Genomic DNA, 17,792 nt, shown 5'->3' with positions numbered 1-17,792 from the left:
CTGGCCAAATGTATGATGACTAAACATTGGTGCCAAATGATATTTCCAAAGGAATACAAATATAACATGTAAAATTTAAATAGTTTTTTCTTGAGCTGTGTAGTATAAATTTGATGAACGATTATGGCAATTCAGTGACCTATGATAGCTAGTTTAAGGGAAGATTCATATAATTCAAAAGGATCTGGACCAATTAAGCATGAGTTAGGAAATGGCAAATTAGTTTACAAGTTAGGAAATGGCAAATGGGATTAATGGCATACATGCAAAGTAAGGTACATTGGTACAGTGTAAGAAAAGGGTTAATCAGATTGACCTGAAGTGTGCTAATGTAATACTGCTAAAGATTTCTCTTTATATTGTAGTACTGCTAGCTTTTAGCCTTTCTTAAGTAAGAAAGTATGATTCTTATATTGTAACATCTTAAAATAGAGTATACAGCAATTCTAAGGCCGCAACCACCTATTTAATGAGAAAGTTAATAGGAGGATAAGAAAGGGTTCACAGACACAGGACAGGCAGAAAAGCTCCCTTTGTTCATTCAATAGAGGGGAGACTTTGAGGCCTTACTTAAGATAAACACCTGCCTGAGAAAGACCACGGCCTCTAGGCTGGAATGTTAGAGAGTGTGAGTCAAGGAAAGGGAGTTAAAAACAGAGATGTTTTGCCCCCATGTTACTCATCGTAAGACGGATCTGTATTTACAAGGACAGACATAATCAAATTCAGTGTTGAATGATAACTACGTAATATAACTATGAAACATGCAAATTATGAAGGAGTGAGAAAAAGGTATAAGAAGTGGGTGTTGGAACAGGTACTTTAGAATTCTGATCAACCTGTATACTGAACTCAGAACTGTAATGTGTTTGAATTCTCCGGCTAAAACTCGCAAGATCTTGTCATTAGTATTGCTGTTAAGTGTATGTTTAATTATCATATGCCTAATAAATCTGTGACATCTGACATTCAATGTTGTGAACCCTATTGATTTGAGGAGTAAATTATCAGTAAGAACACACACATTTACCCCTCCTCTAACAGTTGGTAACCTAGAAATGCACATTGTGTTGATGTATCATAGAATGAAGAATTAAGGCTCGCTACCCGATTTCTCCAATGATACAGATTTCAATCTTTGTTTAACTGCAAAAGCTAACATTACTACAATATAAAGAGAAATCATTAGCAGTATTACATTAGCACACTTCAAGTCAGTCTGATTAACACTTTCCTTACAGTAGGAAACATGAAACTTGAACACAAGTAGGTGTCCATTTGCAAAGAGTGTGATAACTGACTACATACTACAAGTATACAATTAGGCAAGACTGTTCCTGTAACAAAGCTAATCAAGTGCAGGAATGTATCTGGAAATATTTGCATACAAGTTGAAACTAGCTATTTTAACCCTATTTGACTCATTGTTTATAGACAATATTTAGAATCCTGCGTACCCTATCTCCAAAAAGACCGATGCAATGAAGAGGATTCAAAAAGTGAAACAGGATTATGAGATACTTAGGATTCCACAAGTTATGAACACAGTCACAGAATTAATTTGTATTCATTGGAGAAAATAAGATGGGAAGGAGACAAGATCCAGGGGCTGGATTTTATGAACTTCGGCGGGTCCGTGGAGGGCGACGTCTGTGGCGGGTCTCGGCCCCGCTGCTGGCTCCATCCCGGCCTCTGAAATGATTTCCCCGATTGGGTTTGTTAAGCCTGCCCAGCGCGTTTGCCAGCCAATTAGAGGAAGCAGGTCTGGTGACGTCATTTGATGACGCGTCATCAGTCGGTTTCCTTAAAGAGACCATGGCCAACTTCTTTTGACATTTGTGCTGTCAGTGTTCTACAGCATTGAGGTGCTGCAAACACTGACAAGCACTGCACAGAGGTGCAGGGCTGCAGCCAGGCTCTCCCATGACTCCCTCCATATGCTTATGGAGTCACATGGGCAGAAGAGACCTCCCCAGGAGATCAACACAGCCTAGTTGCACATTGCAGGGGAGGTCACAAGCAGGGATGTGGTCAGGAGGACCTGGGTGTAGTGCCACAAACCTTTCAATGATCTCAGTAGATCACAAAACGTTAGTACAAAGCCACACTCAACATCATCCTGCTGTGCCTCTCATCACATCCCCATCACGCTGCCTTCCCTACCCTACTCCTGCACATCCTTACTCATACCAACAGACCTTACACCTCCACCCATCCCTCTCTATCTACATTATCACATCCCGATCTCACTAGCCACCCCTCACTCACCCTCATCCTAGTGCAATCATAAGAACTAACAACACACAAGGGTAGGCACTTGGGTGTTTTATGCAATGTCCATGTCAAGTTTTTGTTAATGTGGTGTCAAACATTGAAACCTTCATTTTCAACACTTTACGTTTTCAACAGATTTGTGTGTACCTTTGGAAGTGGCTTAGTGAGCTGCAGTGAATGGTGAGATATAACGGTACCCCCCACAATGGTGATGAGTGTGAAAGGAATGGCTTGGGCATTGTAGGGATGCTTTATGGTGTTGGTGTGGGTTGGTGCCCACCTGGTGCATAATGTGGCAGCCAGGGTGTACAGCGTCAAGTGAAGTAAATTTGGCCATGGTGAGGCCATCCCTGGTCTCCTGGGCAGCATTGTGCTCGGGTGCTGATGCCCTGTGCAGCATCAGTTGATTGCGGAGAAGGTTGGTGTTGTTGTTGGTGCTGCTGGTGTACGTGGTGATGCTGGTGTTAGGGTTGATCGTGGTGGGATTCTGAGGACCAAGTTGAGACAGTTTCAAGGGCACCCATGCTGATGAAGTAGAGATGACAGAAGCGATCTGTCAATGGTAGGAGAGGTAATGAGGTCAGACTGGATGGAGACTTGTGTAAAGACATGCAGCATTTTGAATCTGCAGTGGAAATGCAGTTTAAAGAAGCTAGTGGTTAAGGGAACATTTCTCAATCAGCTGGGAGCTTTGACTTGACATTTGAAGCTGTCAACTCATCAGCTGATTCAATGGCCACTGACTTCCCACCTCAGCTTCACAGACGAGGCCTAGGCACAGCGGGAAATCGGTGGGCGACTGGTCAATTTAAAAAGCTGGGAAAAAACCATTGTTAAGAGGCTGTAAACAAGCCACTAATGATTTTAATTTCCTCCCTCGCCACTGCATGTTAGCGCTGAGCAGACCTGACAGACCCGACATTTGGTAAAGGCGCGTGGCGGTGGGTTGACAGCAGGGTCCCGACCCTCAGGGGAGAAAAAAAACTTTCCCACCCAACCCGCCCCCGCAAAGTCCAGCCCCAGGTCTTTAAAATGCTCAAAGATGAGGATAATATTGATGTAAGCAGGTCGTTTACCTTGGAGTGAGAACACAGAACTCGATAGCAAAATTAACAAAACTAGAATTGGAAGGAAATTTCTCCCTCCTCATAGTGGACATGTGGAACAGACTCACAGCAAAAGTTGTATTCATGACTTAAAAAGATAGGCAAATAGCTGATTAAGAAAAGGGTAGATTGGGATAAGTATAGACAGAGACAATCAAATACTCCATGGAACAAAATGGTTCCTCTGCTACTGGGATCGTGGAAAGCAATTGTTCAATGATGAATAGCATAGGTTATAAAGTTAGATTGATATCTGAAGGAGTGGAGAGGCTAAAGGGAAAAATTACATAAAACTTTCCCTCAGATAATTTAGTAAGTGTGATAGAGTTTCATGATGCACGTAGTCTGTGGAAAAACAGGCTTGATGGGCCAAGGGCATTTTTCATCCAATGTTTTCTTACAGTTCACTAAAAAAGTGATGTTTCTACCTTTGATACAATTGCATATACTTAACGCAACCAACAGCACAAAATGTTAATTGAAAATATTTAGTACTAGCCCTGAACAGTTTGAGAACAAAATATAAACTGTTGGGAAAAATGTATCAAAATGTTTATAAATTTTAAATGTCGATAATTAAATACTGTATAGTGCACTTTTCTAGGTTGTTTATGTATTTTACAAATCTCCACAACATACTTTCACTCCAATCCTATGCTGTTTCAAGTTTGGTTCATTATTACTTTGATGAAAACATTTGAACTAACAGTACCTTCATCGCAACCAGAAGCTGCTCCACTGTCATATCCCCCACTTCCTTTAAGGAGGTCAAGATACAGTATTGACCACTATTCTGCCACTCAAAGCATTAATAATTTCATAAATGAGCATTCACCTTGATCATATACAGTCAGGTTTATGTCACTTCTCTAATCTGCTTAGTTTATATATAAAATTAAAGGTAAAATAAAACACAATCTGCAGAATAATGGTCACCTACAAAGAGTCTTCAAGGTGCTTTCTTTATCAGGTTTTGCACTTTGCACGAAGTATTTGTGTTGTCTATATAAGGAAATAGGTGGAAAAGCATCAGAGGAACAGAATTTAAAATACCACTAGTGCTTCTGTTACATTTAATATTGTTGCAGTACATTTATAAAAGCAGATACCATCATGTTCACATTTTACTTTGTTATGGCTATACCTTAAGGAATCAAGGCAGTTGTGATCATTATTTCTGGAGAAAACAGAACAGACATACAAAGAGATGTTTTCCTCAATAACTATAGTCACTGATTTGGCAGCATTAATTTATACACTTGGTTTAAAAATGGAAATGTTCTAATACAGGTAATGATGTTGCAAATCTGGCTTTATTAATTCCCGAGACTGATTCAAGTGCTAAAACATTTCATTCTTAAACCTTGCGATATGTACACCATTTATAAAAGCTTAAACTGCACAGATGCACATAATTTTAGCTGGTTACAGAAAAGCAAGCAATACTGGATGTTAACAGGGTATTCAGAGAGTACTCACCAAGATTTATCCATATTCCTCCAAGTTTCAGAATCTTCCATATTGTTTCAATGTAATCAACAACATTATGTGCCGTGTCAATGAAGAAACACGTTGCTACACAATCCCATGCATCTGTTGATTAAAAAAAAACCTGAAGTAATTTTACATTAATATGAAGACTCAAGCAAATATTCCCACCACTCTTAAAAATAATTGCTGCAAGAAAATAAGGGCGATAAAATTTAGATTCAGCTGCACCCAGACAATTGATCAAAGTTATGGACATTATATCCAAATATTTCCCATCATTTGCTGTTTTTCTTCCTATCCCTACATTTATAACCTACTTTAAATCACTTAATCACTATCCTAGACAAATATTCATAAGCTACTTTTCCCACTTACTTTGTGTGCACATGGATATCCAGTTTCTAGATTTGCTGATTCCCTTTCATATCAACGACTGTACCCTATTGGCAGTGAAATGTGTAACTTTGTGGATGAGTTTATCATTTCTGCATTAATTTCCTTAATACTTATTCCAAAAGTATTCACCATACATCTAGAACAATTTTCACAATTTTTTTTCCAGACTTTCCCCCCATAATTCTGACATAGAATCATAAAATGATGCAGCACTGAAGGAGGCCAGTCAGCCCATTGAACCTGTGCCGGCTCTTATCCAATTAGAACTATCCAATTAGTCCCACTCCCCTGCTCTTGCACCATAGCCCTGCATATATATTTTTCCCTTCAAATATATATCCGATTCCCTTTTGAAAGTTACTACTGAATCTGTTTCCACCACCCTTTCAGATCACAACAACTCGCTTTGTAAAAAAATGTTTCCTCATGCTGCCTCTGGTTCTTTTGATAATCACCTTCAATCTGTGTTCTCTGGTTACTGATCCTTCTACCACTGGAAACTGTTTCTCCTTATTTACTCTATCAAAACCATTCATGGTTTTGAATACCTCTATCAAATCTCCTCTTAACCTTCTCTGCTCTAAGGAGAATAAACCAGTTTTTCCAGTCTCTCCACATAACTGAAGTCCCTCATCCCTGGTACCATTCGAGGAAATCTCCTCTGCACCCTCTCTAAGGCCTTGACATCCTTCCTAAAGTGTGGTGCCCAGAATTGAACACAATACTTCAGCTGAGGCCTAACCAGTGTTTTATAAAGGTTTAGCATAACTTCCTTGTTTTTGTACTCTATGCCTCTATTAATAAAGCCAAGGATCCCATGTGCTTTTTTCAACAGCCTTCTCAACTTGTCCTGTCCATACACCCCCAGGTCTCTCTGTTCCTGCACCCTCTTTAAAACTGTACCATTTAGTTCATATCGCCTCTCCTCATTCTTCCTATCAAAATGTATCACCTCACACTTATCTGCATTAAATTTCATCTGCCATGTGTCTGCCCATCTCACCAGTCTATGTTCTCCTGAAGTCTGTTATTACCCTCCTCATTGTTTACTACATTTTTGAATTTTGTGTCATCTGCAAACTTCTAAATTATGCCCTGTATACTCAAGTCCAGGCAATTAATATATATCAAAAAAGAGCAATGGTCCTAATACTGACCACTGGGGAATACAACTGTATACTTCTCTCCAATCTGAAAAACAACCATTCACAACTACTCTCTGCTTTCTGTCCCTTAGACAATTTTGTATCCATGCTACCACTGTCGCTTTAACCCCATGGGCTTTAATTTTGCTAACAAGTCTATTATGTGGTTCTTTGTCAAACGCCATTTGAAAGTTGAAATACACATCAACCGCATTACCATCATCAAACCTCTCCGTTACTTCATCAAAGAACTCAATCAAGTTAGTCAAACACCAATTGCTTTTAACAAATCTGTGTTGACTTTCATTTATTAAACAATACTTTTCCAAATGCCAATTCATTTTGTCCCAGATTACTGGCTCTAAAAGTTCCCCTGCTTCCTATGTTAGGCTAACTGGCCTGTAGTTGCAGAGTTTACCCTCTCCCCTTTTTTAAAACTGGTGTGTAACATTTGCAATCCTCTGGAATCACCCCCATATCTAAAGACGATTGGAAGTTTGTGGCCAGAGCCTCCACAATTTCCACCCTTACTTCCCGCAGTAACCTAGAATGCACCCCATCTGGATAGGGTGACTTTTCTACTTTGAGGACTGCCAACCTTTTAAGTACTTCCTTTTTATCTATTTTTATCCTATCCAATATCGCTACTACCTCCTACTCTACTACTACATTGGCAGCAGACTGTTTTCTAGTGAAGACAGATGCAAAGTACTCATTTAGTACCTCAGCCATTTCTTCTCCTTCCACATATCATTTCCTTTTTGGTCCCTAATCGGCCCCACTCTTTGATTGATTACCTTTTACTATTTATGTGTTTATAAAAAAACTTTTGGATGCCTTTTATGTTAGCCACTAATCTATTCTCATACTCTCTTTTTGCTCCTCTTATTCCGTTTTTTAGATCTCCTCTGTACTTTCTATATTCAGCTTGGTTCTCTAATGTATTATGAACCTTACATTTGTCATAAGTCTCTTTTTTCTGTCTCATTTTATTTTCTATATATTGTCATCCAGGGAGCTCTAGCCTGGATGCCCTTCCTTTCCCCCTTGTGGTAAAGTGTCTATTCTGTACCCAAACTAACTCCTCTTTGATGGCCTCCCATTGTTCAATTACTATTTTGCTGAAGAATGTTTGATTCCAATTCACTTGGGCCACATATCTTTTCAACTCACTGAAATTAGCCCTCCTCCAGTTAAGTATTTTTATGCTTGATTGTTCCTTGTCCTTTTCTGTAAGTACTCTAAACCTAATATTATGATCACTGTTCACCAAATGCTCCCCCGCTGAAACATGCTCCACTTACCCCAGTTCATTCCCCAGAACTAGATCCAGCACTGCTTCCTTCCTTGTTGGGCTGGAAACACACTGACCAAGAAAGTTCTCTTGTACACATTTCAAGAATTCCTCCCCCTCGTTGCCCTTTAAACTGTTACTATACTAGTCTATATTAGGATCATTTTAGTTCCCCATTATCACTATGTAGTTTTTGCATCTTCCAGTAACTTGCCAGCAGATTTGCTCCTCTATCTCCTTCCCACTATTTGGTGGTCTATAGTATACACTCAGTACCATAATCGCTCCTCTATTGTTCCTTAACTCTAATCAAATAGATTCTGTCTGGGTATTGGTGAGACCACACCTTGGTGGAGATAAGACAGATTTTTTACAAGATAAGGGAGTGAAGGGTTATGGGGAGCGGGCAGGGAAGTGGCCATGATCTTATTGAATGGCGGAGCAGGCTTGAGGGGCCAAATGGCCTATTCCTGCTCCTATTTCTTATGTTATGTTCTTATGTCTTTGACCAACAACTACATCATCCCTCTCCAGTGCTATAATACTTTCTTTGTCAATACTGCCACCCCCTCCAGCTTTCCTTCCCCATCTTTCCTGAATACCTTGTAGCCAAGAATATTAAGATCCCAATCCTCCCCTTCTTTTAGCCAGGTCTCTGTTATTGCCACTATATCATAGTTCCATGTGGTGACCTGTGCCTGCAGCTCACCAACATTATTTACCACGCTATGCGCATTTACGCACATGCACTCCAAACCCATCTTATACTGCCTCGTATTTGCCCGCTGTCTGATCCCTCCTATTTCTGAACTATTCTTTACTCCAGTCCTCTGTGCACCTTGTTTCTGCTCTCTGAAACATTAGAGCCTAATGTTTCATCCTGGTGTCCATCCCCGTCAAATTAATTTAATTCCGCCCTCGTAGCAGCAATTAACTTTCCTGCAAGGACATTGGTCCCAGCTCTGTTGAGGTGCAACCTGATTCAATAAAATCATGGCTGATCATCTACATCAATTCCACTTTCCTGTCCTATCGCCATATCCATTTATTCCCTTCGTGCCCAAAAATCTCTCTCAGTCTTGAATATACTCAATGACTGAACAGCGACAGCCCTCTGGCAAAGAGAATTCCAAAGATTACAGTTTAAAGATTACAGATTAAAGTTTGCCTTAGAATTATTACTTTCTTTAACCAAAATATATCATCTCATTTGCTAACATTAAATTCCATGTGCCAATTTTTCCCCCCATTTGACCAATATGATCAATATCCCCTTGCAGCTTCCTTTAGTCTTCAGAATTATTTACCATGGCTCCTATTTTAGTACTGTTCAAATTTGCAGATGATACAAAATTAGGAGACCTAGGGCCAGATTTTCAGTGTGCCGTGAGGTGGGCTTTCAGGCGTGCGGGGGGCAAAAATCCCGAATTCGGGGGTCCCGACATCGTCCCACCCAAAACCCGCCTCCACGTAAGTTTCAAGGGAGGCGGGTACCCACCCCGCACTGGGACCCGCCGACCTAAGGCGGGAAGGGATTAGTTAACAGGCAGTTTTTAGCCTAATCCCTATTTTGAGGGGTGTCGTATGGAATTCCCGACGGCTACAAACCACGCCAGGTTAGAGCAGGCGGGCCGTCGGGTTGGAAGACTTGGAGGGGTCGCGATGTCGGTGTTCAGGTGAGTGATGGGTGCATGAGTGCAAAGGTAACTGTGTTTGGTGTGTCTAAAGTGTGTAAAGAAGTTTTACTTACTTGTACTTACCTTAACAGCCTTTCTTCCTCTAGGCGTCGGGAGCCCATCACTCAGCCGGAACTGAAAGCTGAACGGCTGCAATCTGTCAAAAGTGACAGTCTTCAGCTTTCAGTGCCGGTGACAGTTCTAACTGAGTCTGCGTAGAAGGACTCAGGTTAGAAGTCAGACTGTCAGTGTTTGACAGCTTCAAACAGCTGTGAAACACTGATATTTCATCTGTCAACACCTCTTGACAGATGAAATTTCAGTCTGTGACGTCACCTGTTGCTGGGTGGCCCTTAATTGGCCTGAGCCCGCTGGGCGGGCTCAACAAGGTCAATCAAGGGAAAATCGCGTCGATTGGCCGGACGTCGATGGAGGCGAGACTAAAACCTGAAAGTTGTAGTCTCGCCTCCTTCCCAACAGCTTAATGAAAATCCAGCCCCTAGTATTTATTCTTGCACAAAATGCTTCCATAGAAATGATCTGTGCCAAAGTACACTATTAAATTATACACACAATGGATACATAAACAGATACAGATAGAAAGCAAATACCAAAATAGACATTTTCAACAATGAGTATTTCTAAACTTCTTGTACGCTGGAGATGACACACTGCCTTAGAATCTAGTGTGCATCATGGCATGTAATAAAACTGCACAGCACCTGCATACCTGCTCTAGTCCCATTCCTCGAGCTGTTTGACTTGCCCTGGTAGATAAACAGAATGCCTTTTCTCCCAGTTAATACTTGCCACACACTCTGGGTGCTTTACTACGCCAAAGCTTGATCAACCCAAAACATACCCATATGTATGCGCTCTTGAATTTGAGAGGAAGTTGCAGTGCCAGCATGTGAAATGAGTGCAATTTAGCGGATATAAAAGAGGAGATATTATCTAATGTGTCTCACTCATGGCAATCAAGTAACTTTAGCAGCAGCATAAACCATCAAAAGAGGAACACTGATATGTCAATTATTTGTTTACTTTGATAGTACTTTCATTAAGATTATGAAGAAGGTTTCAGAGAAATATTTTTGCACAGAGGATTGTTGGACCATAGAATGCACTGCCACAGGAAATGGTTGAGATAGTGACCATTGCATCTTTTAAGGAAAATGGATAAATAGTTGAAGCAGGGGAAGATACACAGTTATGGGGAGAGAGCAGGGCAGTGAGGGTAGTTTTGGATTGCTCTAGCAAAGAGCCAGTATAAACACAATGGGCCAAATAGCCTGGTTCTGTGCTGTATGGTCCTATAAAACTTTCTACTATTGTGTTTTGCTGGCACTGATGATCATATCCTTTTTATGTTAAACTAGCTGAAGTGCCTGGCGGTGCCGAGGCTTTTTCGAGGGCATGTTGTTGTTGGAAGAGAGAGAGAGCGCGACTGGGGGGAAGAGAGAGAGCGACTGGGGGGAAGAGAGAGAGCGACTGGGGGGGAAGAGAGAGAGAGCGACTGGGGGGGAAGAGAGAGAGAGCGACTGGGGGGGAAGAGAGAGAGAGCGACTGGGGGGGAAGAGAGAGAGAGCGACTGGGGGGAAGAGAGAGAGAGCGACTGGGGGGAAGAGAGAGAGCGACTGGGGGGAAGAGAGAGAGCGACTGGGGGGAAGAGAGAGAGCGACTGGGGGGAAGAGAGAGAGCGACTGGGGGGAAGAGAGAGAGCGACTGGGGGGAAGAGAGAGAGCGACTGGGGGGAAGAGAGAGAGCGACTGGGGGGAAGAGAGAGAGCGACTGGGGGGAAGAGAGAGAGCGACTGGGGGGGAAGAGAGAGAGCGACTGGGGGGGAAGAGAGAGAGCGACTGGGGGGGAAGAGAGAGAGCGACTGGGGGGAAGAGAGAGAGCGACTGGGGGGAAGAGAGAGAGCGACTGGGGGGGAAGAGAGAGAGCGACTGGGGGGAAGAGAGAGAGCGACTGGGGGGAAGAGAGAGAGCGACTGGGGGGAAGAGAGAGAGCGACTGGGGGGAAGAGAGAGAGCGACTGGGGGGAAGAGAGAGAGCGACTGGGGGGAAGAGAGCGAGCGACTGGGGGGAAGAGAGAGAGCGACTGGGGGGAAGAGAGAGAGCGACTGGGGGGAAGAGAGAGAGCGACTGGGGGGAAGAGAGAGAGCGACTGGGGGGAAGAGAGAGAGCGACTGGGGGGAAGAGAGAGAGCGACTGGGGGGAAGAGAGAGAGCGACTGGGGGGAAGAGAGAGAGCGACTGGGGGGAAGAGAGAGAGCGACTGGGGGGAAGAGAGAGAGCGACTGGGGGGAAGAGAGAGAGCGACTGGGGGGAAGAGAGAGAGCGACTGGGGGGAAGAGAGAGAGCGACTGGGGGGAAGAGAGAGAGCGACTGGGGGGAAGAGAGAGAGCGACTGGGGGGAAGAGAGAGAGCGACTGGGGGGAAGAGAGAGAGCGACTGGGGGGAAGAGAGAGAGCGACTGGGGGGAAGAGAGAGAGCGACTGGGGGGAAGAGAGAGAGCGACTGGGGGGAAGAGAGAGAGCGACTGGGGGGAAGAGAGAGAGCGACTGGGGGGAAGAGAGAGAGCGACTGGGGGGAAGAGAGAGAGCGACTGGGGGGAAGAGAGAGAGCGACTGGGGGGAAGAGAGAGAGCGACTGGGGGGAAGAGAGAGAGCGACTGGGGGGAAGAGAGAGAGCGACTGGGGGGAAGAGAGAGAGCGACTGGGGGGAAGAGAGAGAGCGACTGGGGGGAAGAGAGAGAGCGACTGGGGGGAAGAGAGAGAGCGACTGGGGGGAAGAGAGAGAGCGACTGGGGGGAAGAGAGAGAGCGACTGGGGGGAAGAGAGAGAGCGACTGGGGGGAAGAGAGAGAGCGACTGGGGGGAAGAGAGAGAGCGACTGGGGGGAAGAGAGAGAGCGACTGGGGGGAAGAGAGAGAGCGACTGGGGGGAAGAGAGAGAGCGACTGGGGGGAAGAGAGAGAGCGACTGGGGGGAAGAGAGAGAGCGACTGGGGGGAAGAGAGAGAGCGACTGGGGGGAAGAGAGAGAGCGACTGGGGGGAAGAGAGAGAGCGACTGGGGGGAAGAGAGAGAGCGACTGGGGGGAAGAGAGAGAGCGACTGGGGGGAAGAGAGAGAGCGACTGGGGGGAAGAGAGAGAGCGACTGGGGGGAAGAGAGAGAGCGACTGGGGGGAAGAGAGAGAGCGACTGGGGGGAAGAGAGAGAGCGACTGGGGGGAAGAGAGAGAGCGACTGGGGGGAAGAGAGAGAGCGACTGGGGGGAAGAGAGAGAGCGACTGGGGGGAAGAGAGAGAGCGACTGGGGGGAAGAGAGAGAGCGACTGGGGGGAAGAGAGAGAGCGACTGGGGGGAAGAGAGAGAGCGACTGGGGGGAAGAGAGAGAGCGACTGGGGGGAAGAGAGAGAGCGACTGGGGGGAAGAGAGAGAGCGACTGGGGGGAAGAGAGAGAGCGACTGGGGGGAAGAGAGAGAGCGACTGGGGGGAAGAGAGAGAGCGACTGGGGGGAAGAGAGAGAGCGACTGGGGGGAAGAGAGAGAGCGACTGGGGGGAAGAGAGAGAGCGACTGGGGGGAAGAGAGAGAGCGACTGGGGGGAAGAGAGAGAGCGACTGGGGGGAAGAGAGAGAGCGACTGGGGGGAAGAGAGAGAGCGACTGGGGGGAAGAGAGAGAGCGACTGGGGGGAAGAGAGAGAGCGACTGGGGGGAAGAGAGAGAGCGACTGGGGGGAAGAGAGAGAGCGACTGGGGGGAAGAGAGAGAGCGACTGGGGGGAAGAGAGAGAGCGACTGGGGGGAAGAGAGAGAGCGACTGGGGGGAAGAGAGAGAGCGACTGGGGGGAAGAGAGAGAGCGACTGGGGGGAAGAGAGAGAGCGACTGGGGGGAAGAGAGAGAGCGACTGGGGGGAAGAGAGAGAGCGACTGGGGGGAAGAGAGAGAGCGACTGGGGGGAAGAGAGAGAGCGACTGGGGGGAAGAGAGAGAGCGACTGGGGGGAAGAGAGAGAGCGACTGGGGGGAAGAGAGAGAGCGACTGGGGGAAGAGAGAGAGCGACTGGGGGAAGAGAGAGAGCGACTGGGGGGAAGAGAGAGAGCGACTGGGGGGAAGAGAGAGAGCGACTGGGGGGAAGAGAGAGAGCGACTGGGGGGAAGAGAGAGAGCGACTGGGGGGAAGAGAGAGAGCGACTGGGGGGAAGAGAGAGAGCGACTGGGGGGAAGAGAGAGAGCGACTGGGGGGAAGAGAGAGAGCGACTGGGGGGAAGAGAGAGAGCGACTGGGGGGAAGAGAGAGAGCGACTGGGGGGAAGAGAGAGAGCGACTGGGGGGAAGAGAGAGAGCGACTGGGGGGAAGAGAGAGAGCGACTGGGGGGAAGAGAGAGAGCGACTGGGGGGAAGAGAGAGAGCGACTGGGGGGAAGAGAGAGAGCGACTGGGGGGAAGAGAGAGAGCGACTGGGGGGAAGAGAGAGAGCGACTGGGGGGAAGAGAGAGAGCGACTGGGGGGAAGAGAGAGAGCGACTGGGGGGAAGAGAGAGAGCGACTGGGGGGAAGAGAGAGAGCGACTGGGGGGAAGAGAGAGAGCGACTGGGGGGAAGAGAGAGAGCGACTGGGGGTAAGAGAGAGAGCGACTGGGGGAAGAGAGAGAGCGACTGGGGGGAAGAGAGAGAGCGACTGGGGGGAAGAGAGAGAGCGACTGGGGGGAAGAGAGAGAGCGACTGGGGGGAAGAGAGAGAGCGACTGGGGGGAAGAGAGAGAGCGACTGGGGGGAAGAGAGAGAGCGACTGGGGGGAAGAGAGAGAGCGACTGGGGGAAGAGAGAGAGCGACTGGGGGAAGAGAGAGAGCGACTGGGGGGAAGAGAGAGAGAGCGACTGGGGGGAAGAGAGAGAGCGACTGGGGGGAAGAGAGAGAGCGACTGGGGGGAAGAGAGAGAGCGACTGGGGGGAAGAGAGAGAGCGACTGGGGGGAAGAGAGAGAGCGACTGGGGGGAAGAGAGAGAGCGACTGGGGGAAGAGAGAGAGCGACTGGGGGGAAGAGAGAGAGCGACTGGGGGAAGAGAGAGAGCGACTGGGGGGAAGAGAGAGAGCGACTGGGGGAAGAGAGAGAGCGACTGGTGGGGGAAGAGAGAGAGCGACTGGGGGGAAGAGAGAGTGCGACTGGGGGGAAGAGAGAGAGCGACTGGGGGGAAGAGAGAGAGCGACCTGGGGGGAAGAGAGAGAGCGACTGGGGGGAAGAGAGAGAGCGACTGGGGGGAAAGAGAGAGAGCGACTGGGGGGAAGAGAGAGAGCGACTGGGGGGAAGAGAGAGAGCGACTGGGGGAAGAGAGAGAGCGACTGGGGGGAAGAGAGAGAGCGACTGGGGGAAGAGAAGAGAGCGACTGGGGGGAAGAGAGAGAGCGACTGGGGGGAAGAGAGAGAGCGACTGGGGGAAGAGAAGAGAGCGACTGGGGGAAGAGAGAGAGCGACTGGGGGGAAGAGAGAGAGCGCTGGGGGGGAAGAGAGAGAGCGACTGGGGGGAAGAGAGAGAGCGACTGGGGGGAAGAGAGAGAGCGACTGGGGGGAAGAGAGAGAGCGACTGGGGGAAGAGAGAGAGCGACGGGGGGAAGAGAGAGAGCGACTGGGGGGAAGAGAGAGAGAGCGACTGGGGGGAAGAGAGAGAGCGACTGGGGGGAAGAGAGAGAGCGACTGGGGGGAAGAGAGAGAGCGACTGGGGGGAAGAGAGAGAGCGACTGGGGGGGGGAAGAGAAGAGAGCGACTGGGGGAAGAAAGAGAGCGACGGGGGGAAGAAAGAGAGCGACTGGGGGGAAGAAAGAGAGCGACTGGGGGGAAGAAAGAGAGCGACTGGGGGGAAGGAAAGAGAGCGACTGGGGGAAGAAAGAGAGCGACTGGGGGGGAAGAAGAGAGAGCGACTGGGGGGGAAGAGAGAGAGCGACTGGGGGGAAGAAGAGAGCGACTGGGGGGAAGAAGAGAGCGACTGGGGGAAGAAAGAGAGCGACTGGGGGGAAGAAATGAGAGCGACGGGGGGAAGAAAGAGAGCGACTGGGGGGAAGAAAGAGAGCGACTGGGGGGGAAGAAAGAGAGCGACTGGGGGAAGAAAAGAGAGCGACTGGGGGGAAGAAAGAGAGCGACTGGGGGAAGAAAGAGAGCGACTGGGGGGAAGAAAGAGAGCGACTGGGGGAAGAAAGAGAGCGACTGGGGGGAAGAAAGAGAGCGACTGGGGGGAAGAAAGAGAGCGACTGGGGGGAAGAAAGAGAGCGACTGGGGGGAAGAAGAGAGCGACTGGGGGGAAGAAAGAGAGCGACTGGGGGGAAGAAAGAGAGCGACTGGGGGGAAGAAAGAGAGCGACTGGGGGGGAAGAAAGAGAGCGACTGGGGGGAAGAAAGAGAGCGACTGGGGAAGAAAGAGAGCGACTGGGGGAAGAAAGAGAGCGACTGGGGGGAGAAAGAGAGCGACTGGGGGGAAGAAAGAGAGCGACTGGGGGGAAGAAAGAGAGCGACTGGGGGAAGAAAGAGAGCGACTGGGGGGAAGAAAGAGAGCGACTGGGGGGAAGAAAGAGAGCGACTGGGGGGAAGAAAGAGAGCGACTGGGGGGAAGAAAGAGAGCGACTGGGGGGAAGAAAGAGAGCGACTGGGGGGAAGAAAGAGAGCGACTGGGGGGAAGAAAGAGAGCGACTGGGGGGAAGAAAGAGAGCGACTGGGGGGAAGAAAGAGAGCGACTGGGGGGAAGAAAGAGAGCGACTGGGGGGAAGAAAGAGCGACTGGGGGGAAGAGAGGGAGGGGAGGGGGAGGGGAAGGGAGGGAGGGGGAGGGGGAGGGAGGGAGGGGGAGGGGAAGGGAGGGCGGGGGGAGGGAGAGGGGGGGAAGGGAGGGTGGGGGGAGGGGAGGGGGGGAAGGAAGGGAGGGGGGAAGGAAGGGAGGGAGGGGGGAAGGGAGGGCAGGGGGAGGGAGGGGGAGGGGAAGGGAGGGCGGGGGGAGGGAGAGGGGGGGAAGGGAGGGTGGGGGGAGGGGAGGGGGGAAGGAAGGGAGGGGGGAAGGAAGGGAGGGAGGGGGGAAGGGAGGGCAGGGAAGGGGAAGGGAGGGCGGGGGGAGGGCAGGGAGGACGGGGGGAGGGGGAGGGTGGGGAAGGGAGGGCGGGGGTGAGGGGAGGAAGGGAGGGCAGGGAGGGGGGATGGAGGGCGGGGGGGAGGGAGGGCGGGGGGCGCCCCCCCCCCCCCCCGAGGTGAAGACCGCCGATTGCGCGCGCAGCAGGAGCTGAGACGCGGCGTCTCTCTCGGCCGGCGGGCCCGGTTGCCAGGGCAACCGTGACGCTGACCAAGCCAGAGAGAGAGAGACGCTGCGTCTCAGCTGCTCCTGCTGCGCGTGCGTCCCCCCCCCCCCCGAGGGTCACTGCCACCCCCCCCCCCCCCCACCGAGGGTCGCGGCCGCCCCCCCCCTCCCCCCGAGGTGAAGACCGCCGATTGCGGCTGTGCGAGACGTCCGGCGGGCCCGGTTGCCAGGGTAACGCTGGACGCTCAGCAAGCCCCGGCAGAGAGAGACGTCTCAGCTCCTGCTGCGCGCGCACCCTAGCGGCGCTGGGCTGAGGCTCGGCCCTCCAGTCTTCGAGTGGGGCCGGGAGGTGCCTAGCTCGGGCGTGGGTGCGGAGGAGACGCCGAGGCTTCTAGGCCTACCTGGAAAAACGGGGAAAGGTAGGAAAATTAATGAGATTAGATAAGTTAATTACTTTCTAAATCATTTTTTTTAAAAACAATATGTGTTTTAAAAGCAACGTTTTTTTTTTTAAGACGCAGAAAGCGGGAAAAAGAAAGGAAAAGTTTGGAATCAAGATGGCGGCGACTCACCTCGGTTCAGAACGATAAAGCCCGGCCACACGCGCACCGATTGGCCCGGCGGCACACGCCAGCAACCCGGCGTACGATTGGTCGAGCTCGAGGTCACTCTGTCGCTAATGAGCGGATAATGAGATGCTAATGAGCGGAATGTTGAAGGTTTTTGGGATACCGCGGGCGCAATTTTAGCCCGGCCGAAACGTAAATACGCTTAAAACCGTCTCGGAAGCGTAAGCTTTCTTTGGAGGTAACGCGCGCGTAGGTACGCCCTGTAACTTTCGAGTGCATACCCGCAACGCACACGCGATGACAGACAGACAGATAGACAGAATGACAGAAGTACCGATTTATATATATATAGATAGATAGATAGATATTTTTGCTCAATAAATACAATACCATTAGTCTTTGAATATAATTTTCACACTAAATATTTCAAACAATAGGAATGTATACATGGGGTTCTAAAATATGGTATTTTTCCTGAAATTAGGGTGCCAGAGGGCCCATGTTATACAGAAAGGTGTTATACTCCAAGATTTAAGGTAAATAGTGATCTCAAAACAACATCTTTGTTGCATGAAT

The 17,792-nt window shown here is 49.1% G+C and overlaps 1 protein-coding gene across 6 annotated transcripts in view; it reads right to left on the bottom strand.

Moving 5' to 3' along the window:
• carnmt1 (carnosine N-methyltransferase 1) overlaps positions 1-17,792 on the bottom strand; it is a 1,199,612-nt gene that overhangs the window by 25,074 nt on the left and 1,156,746 nt on the right. For 4 of the 6 annotated variants that reach the window (XM_085986166.1, XM_085986118.1, XM_085986138.1 and 1 more), the window contains one exon: positions 4,860-4,973. In XM_085986166.1, coding sequence (XP_085842292.1) covers positions 4,860-4,973 — 114 coding nt within the window. Of the gene's footprint in view, positions 1-4,316; positions 4,383-4,859; positions 4,974-17,792 lie in introns of all 6 variants that reach the window. The other 2 variants (XM_085986156.1, XM_085986146.1) reach the window with 2 other exon arrangements.

Source organism: Somniosus microcephalus, chromosome 1 (genome assembly GCF_052327205.1).
Source record: "Somniosus microcephalus isolate GS21.2 chromosome 1, FLI_Smic_1.0, whole genome shotgun sequence".
NCBI classification, from domain to species: Eukaryota; Metazoa; Chordata; class Chondrichthyes; order Squaliformes; family Somniosidae; genus Somniosus; species Somniosus microcephalus.
This window is presented reverse-complemented; position numbering and strand designations above follow the sequence as displayed.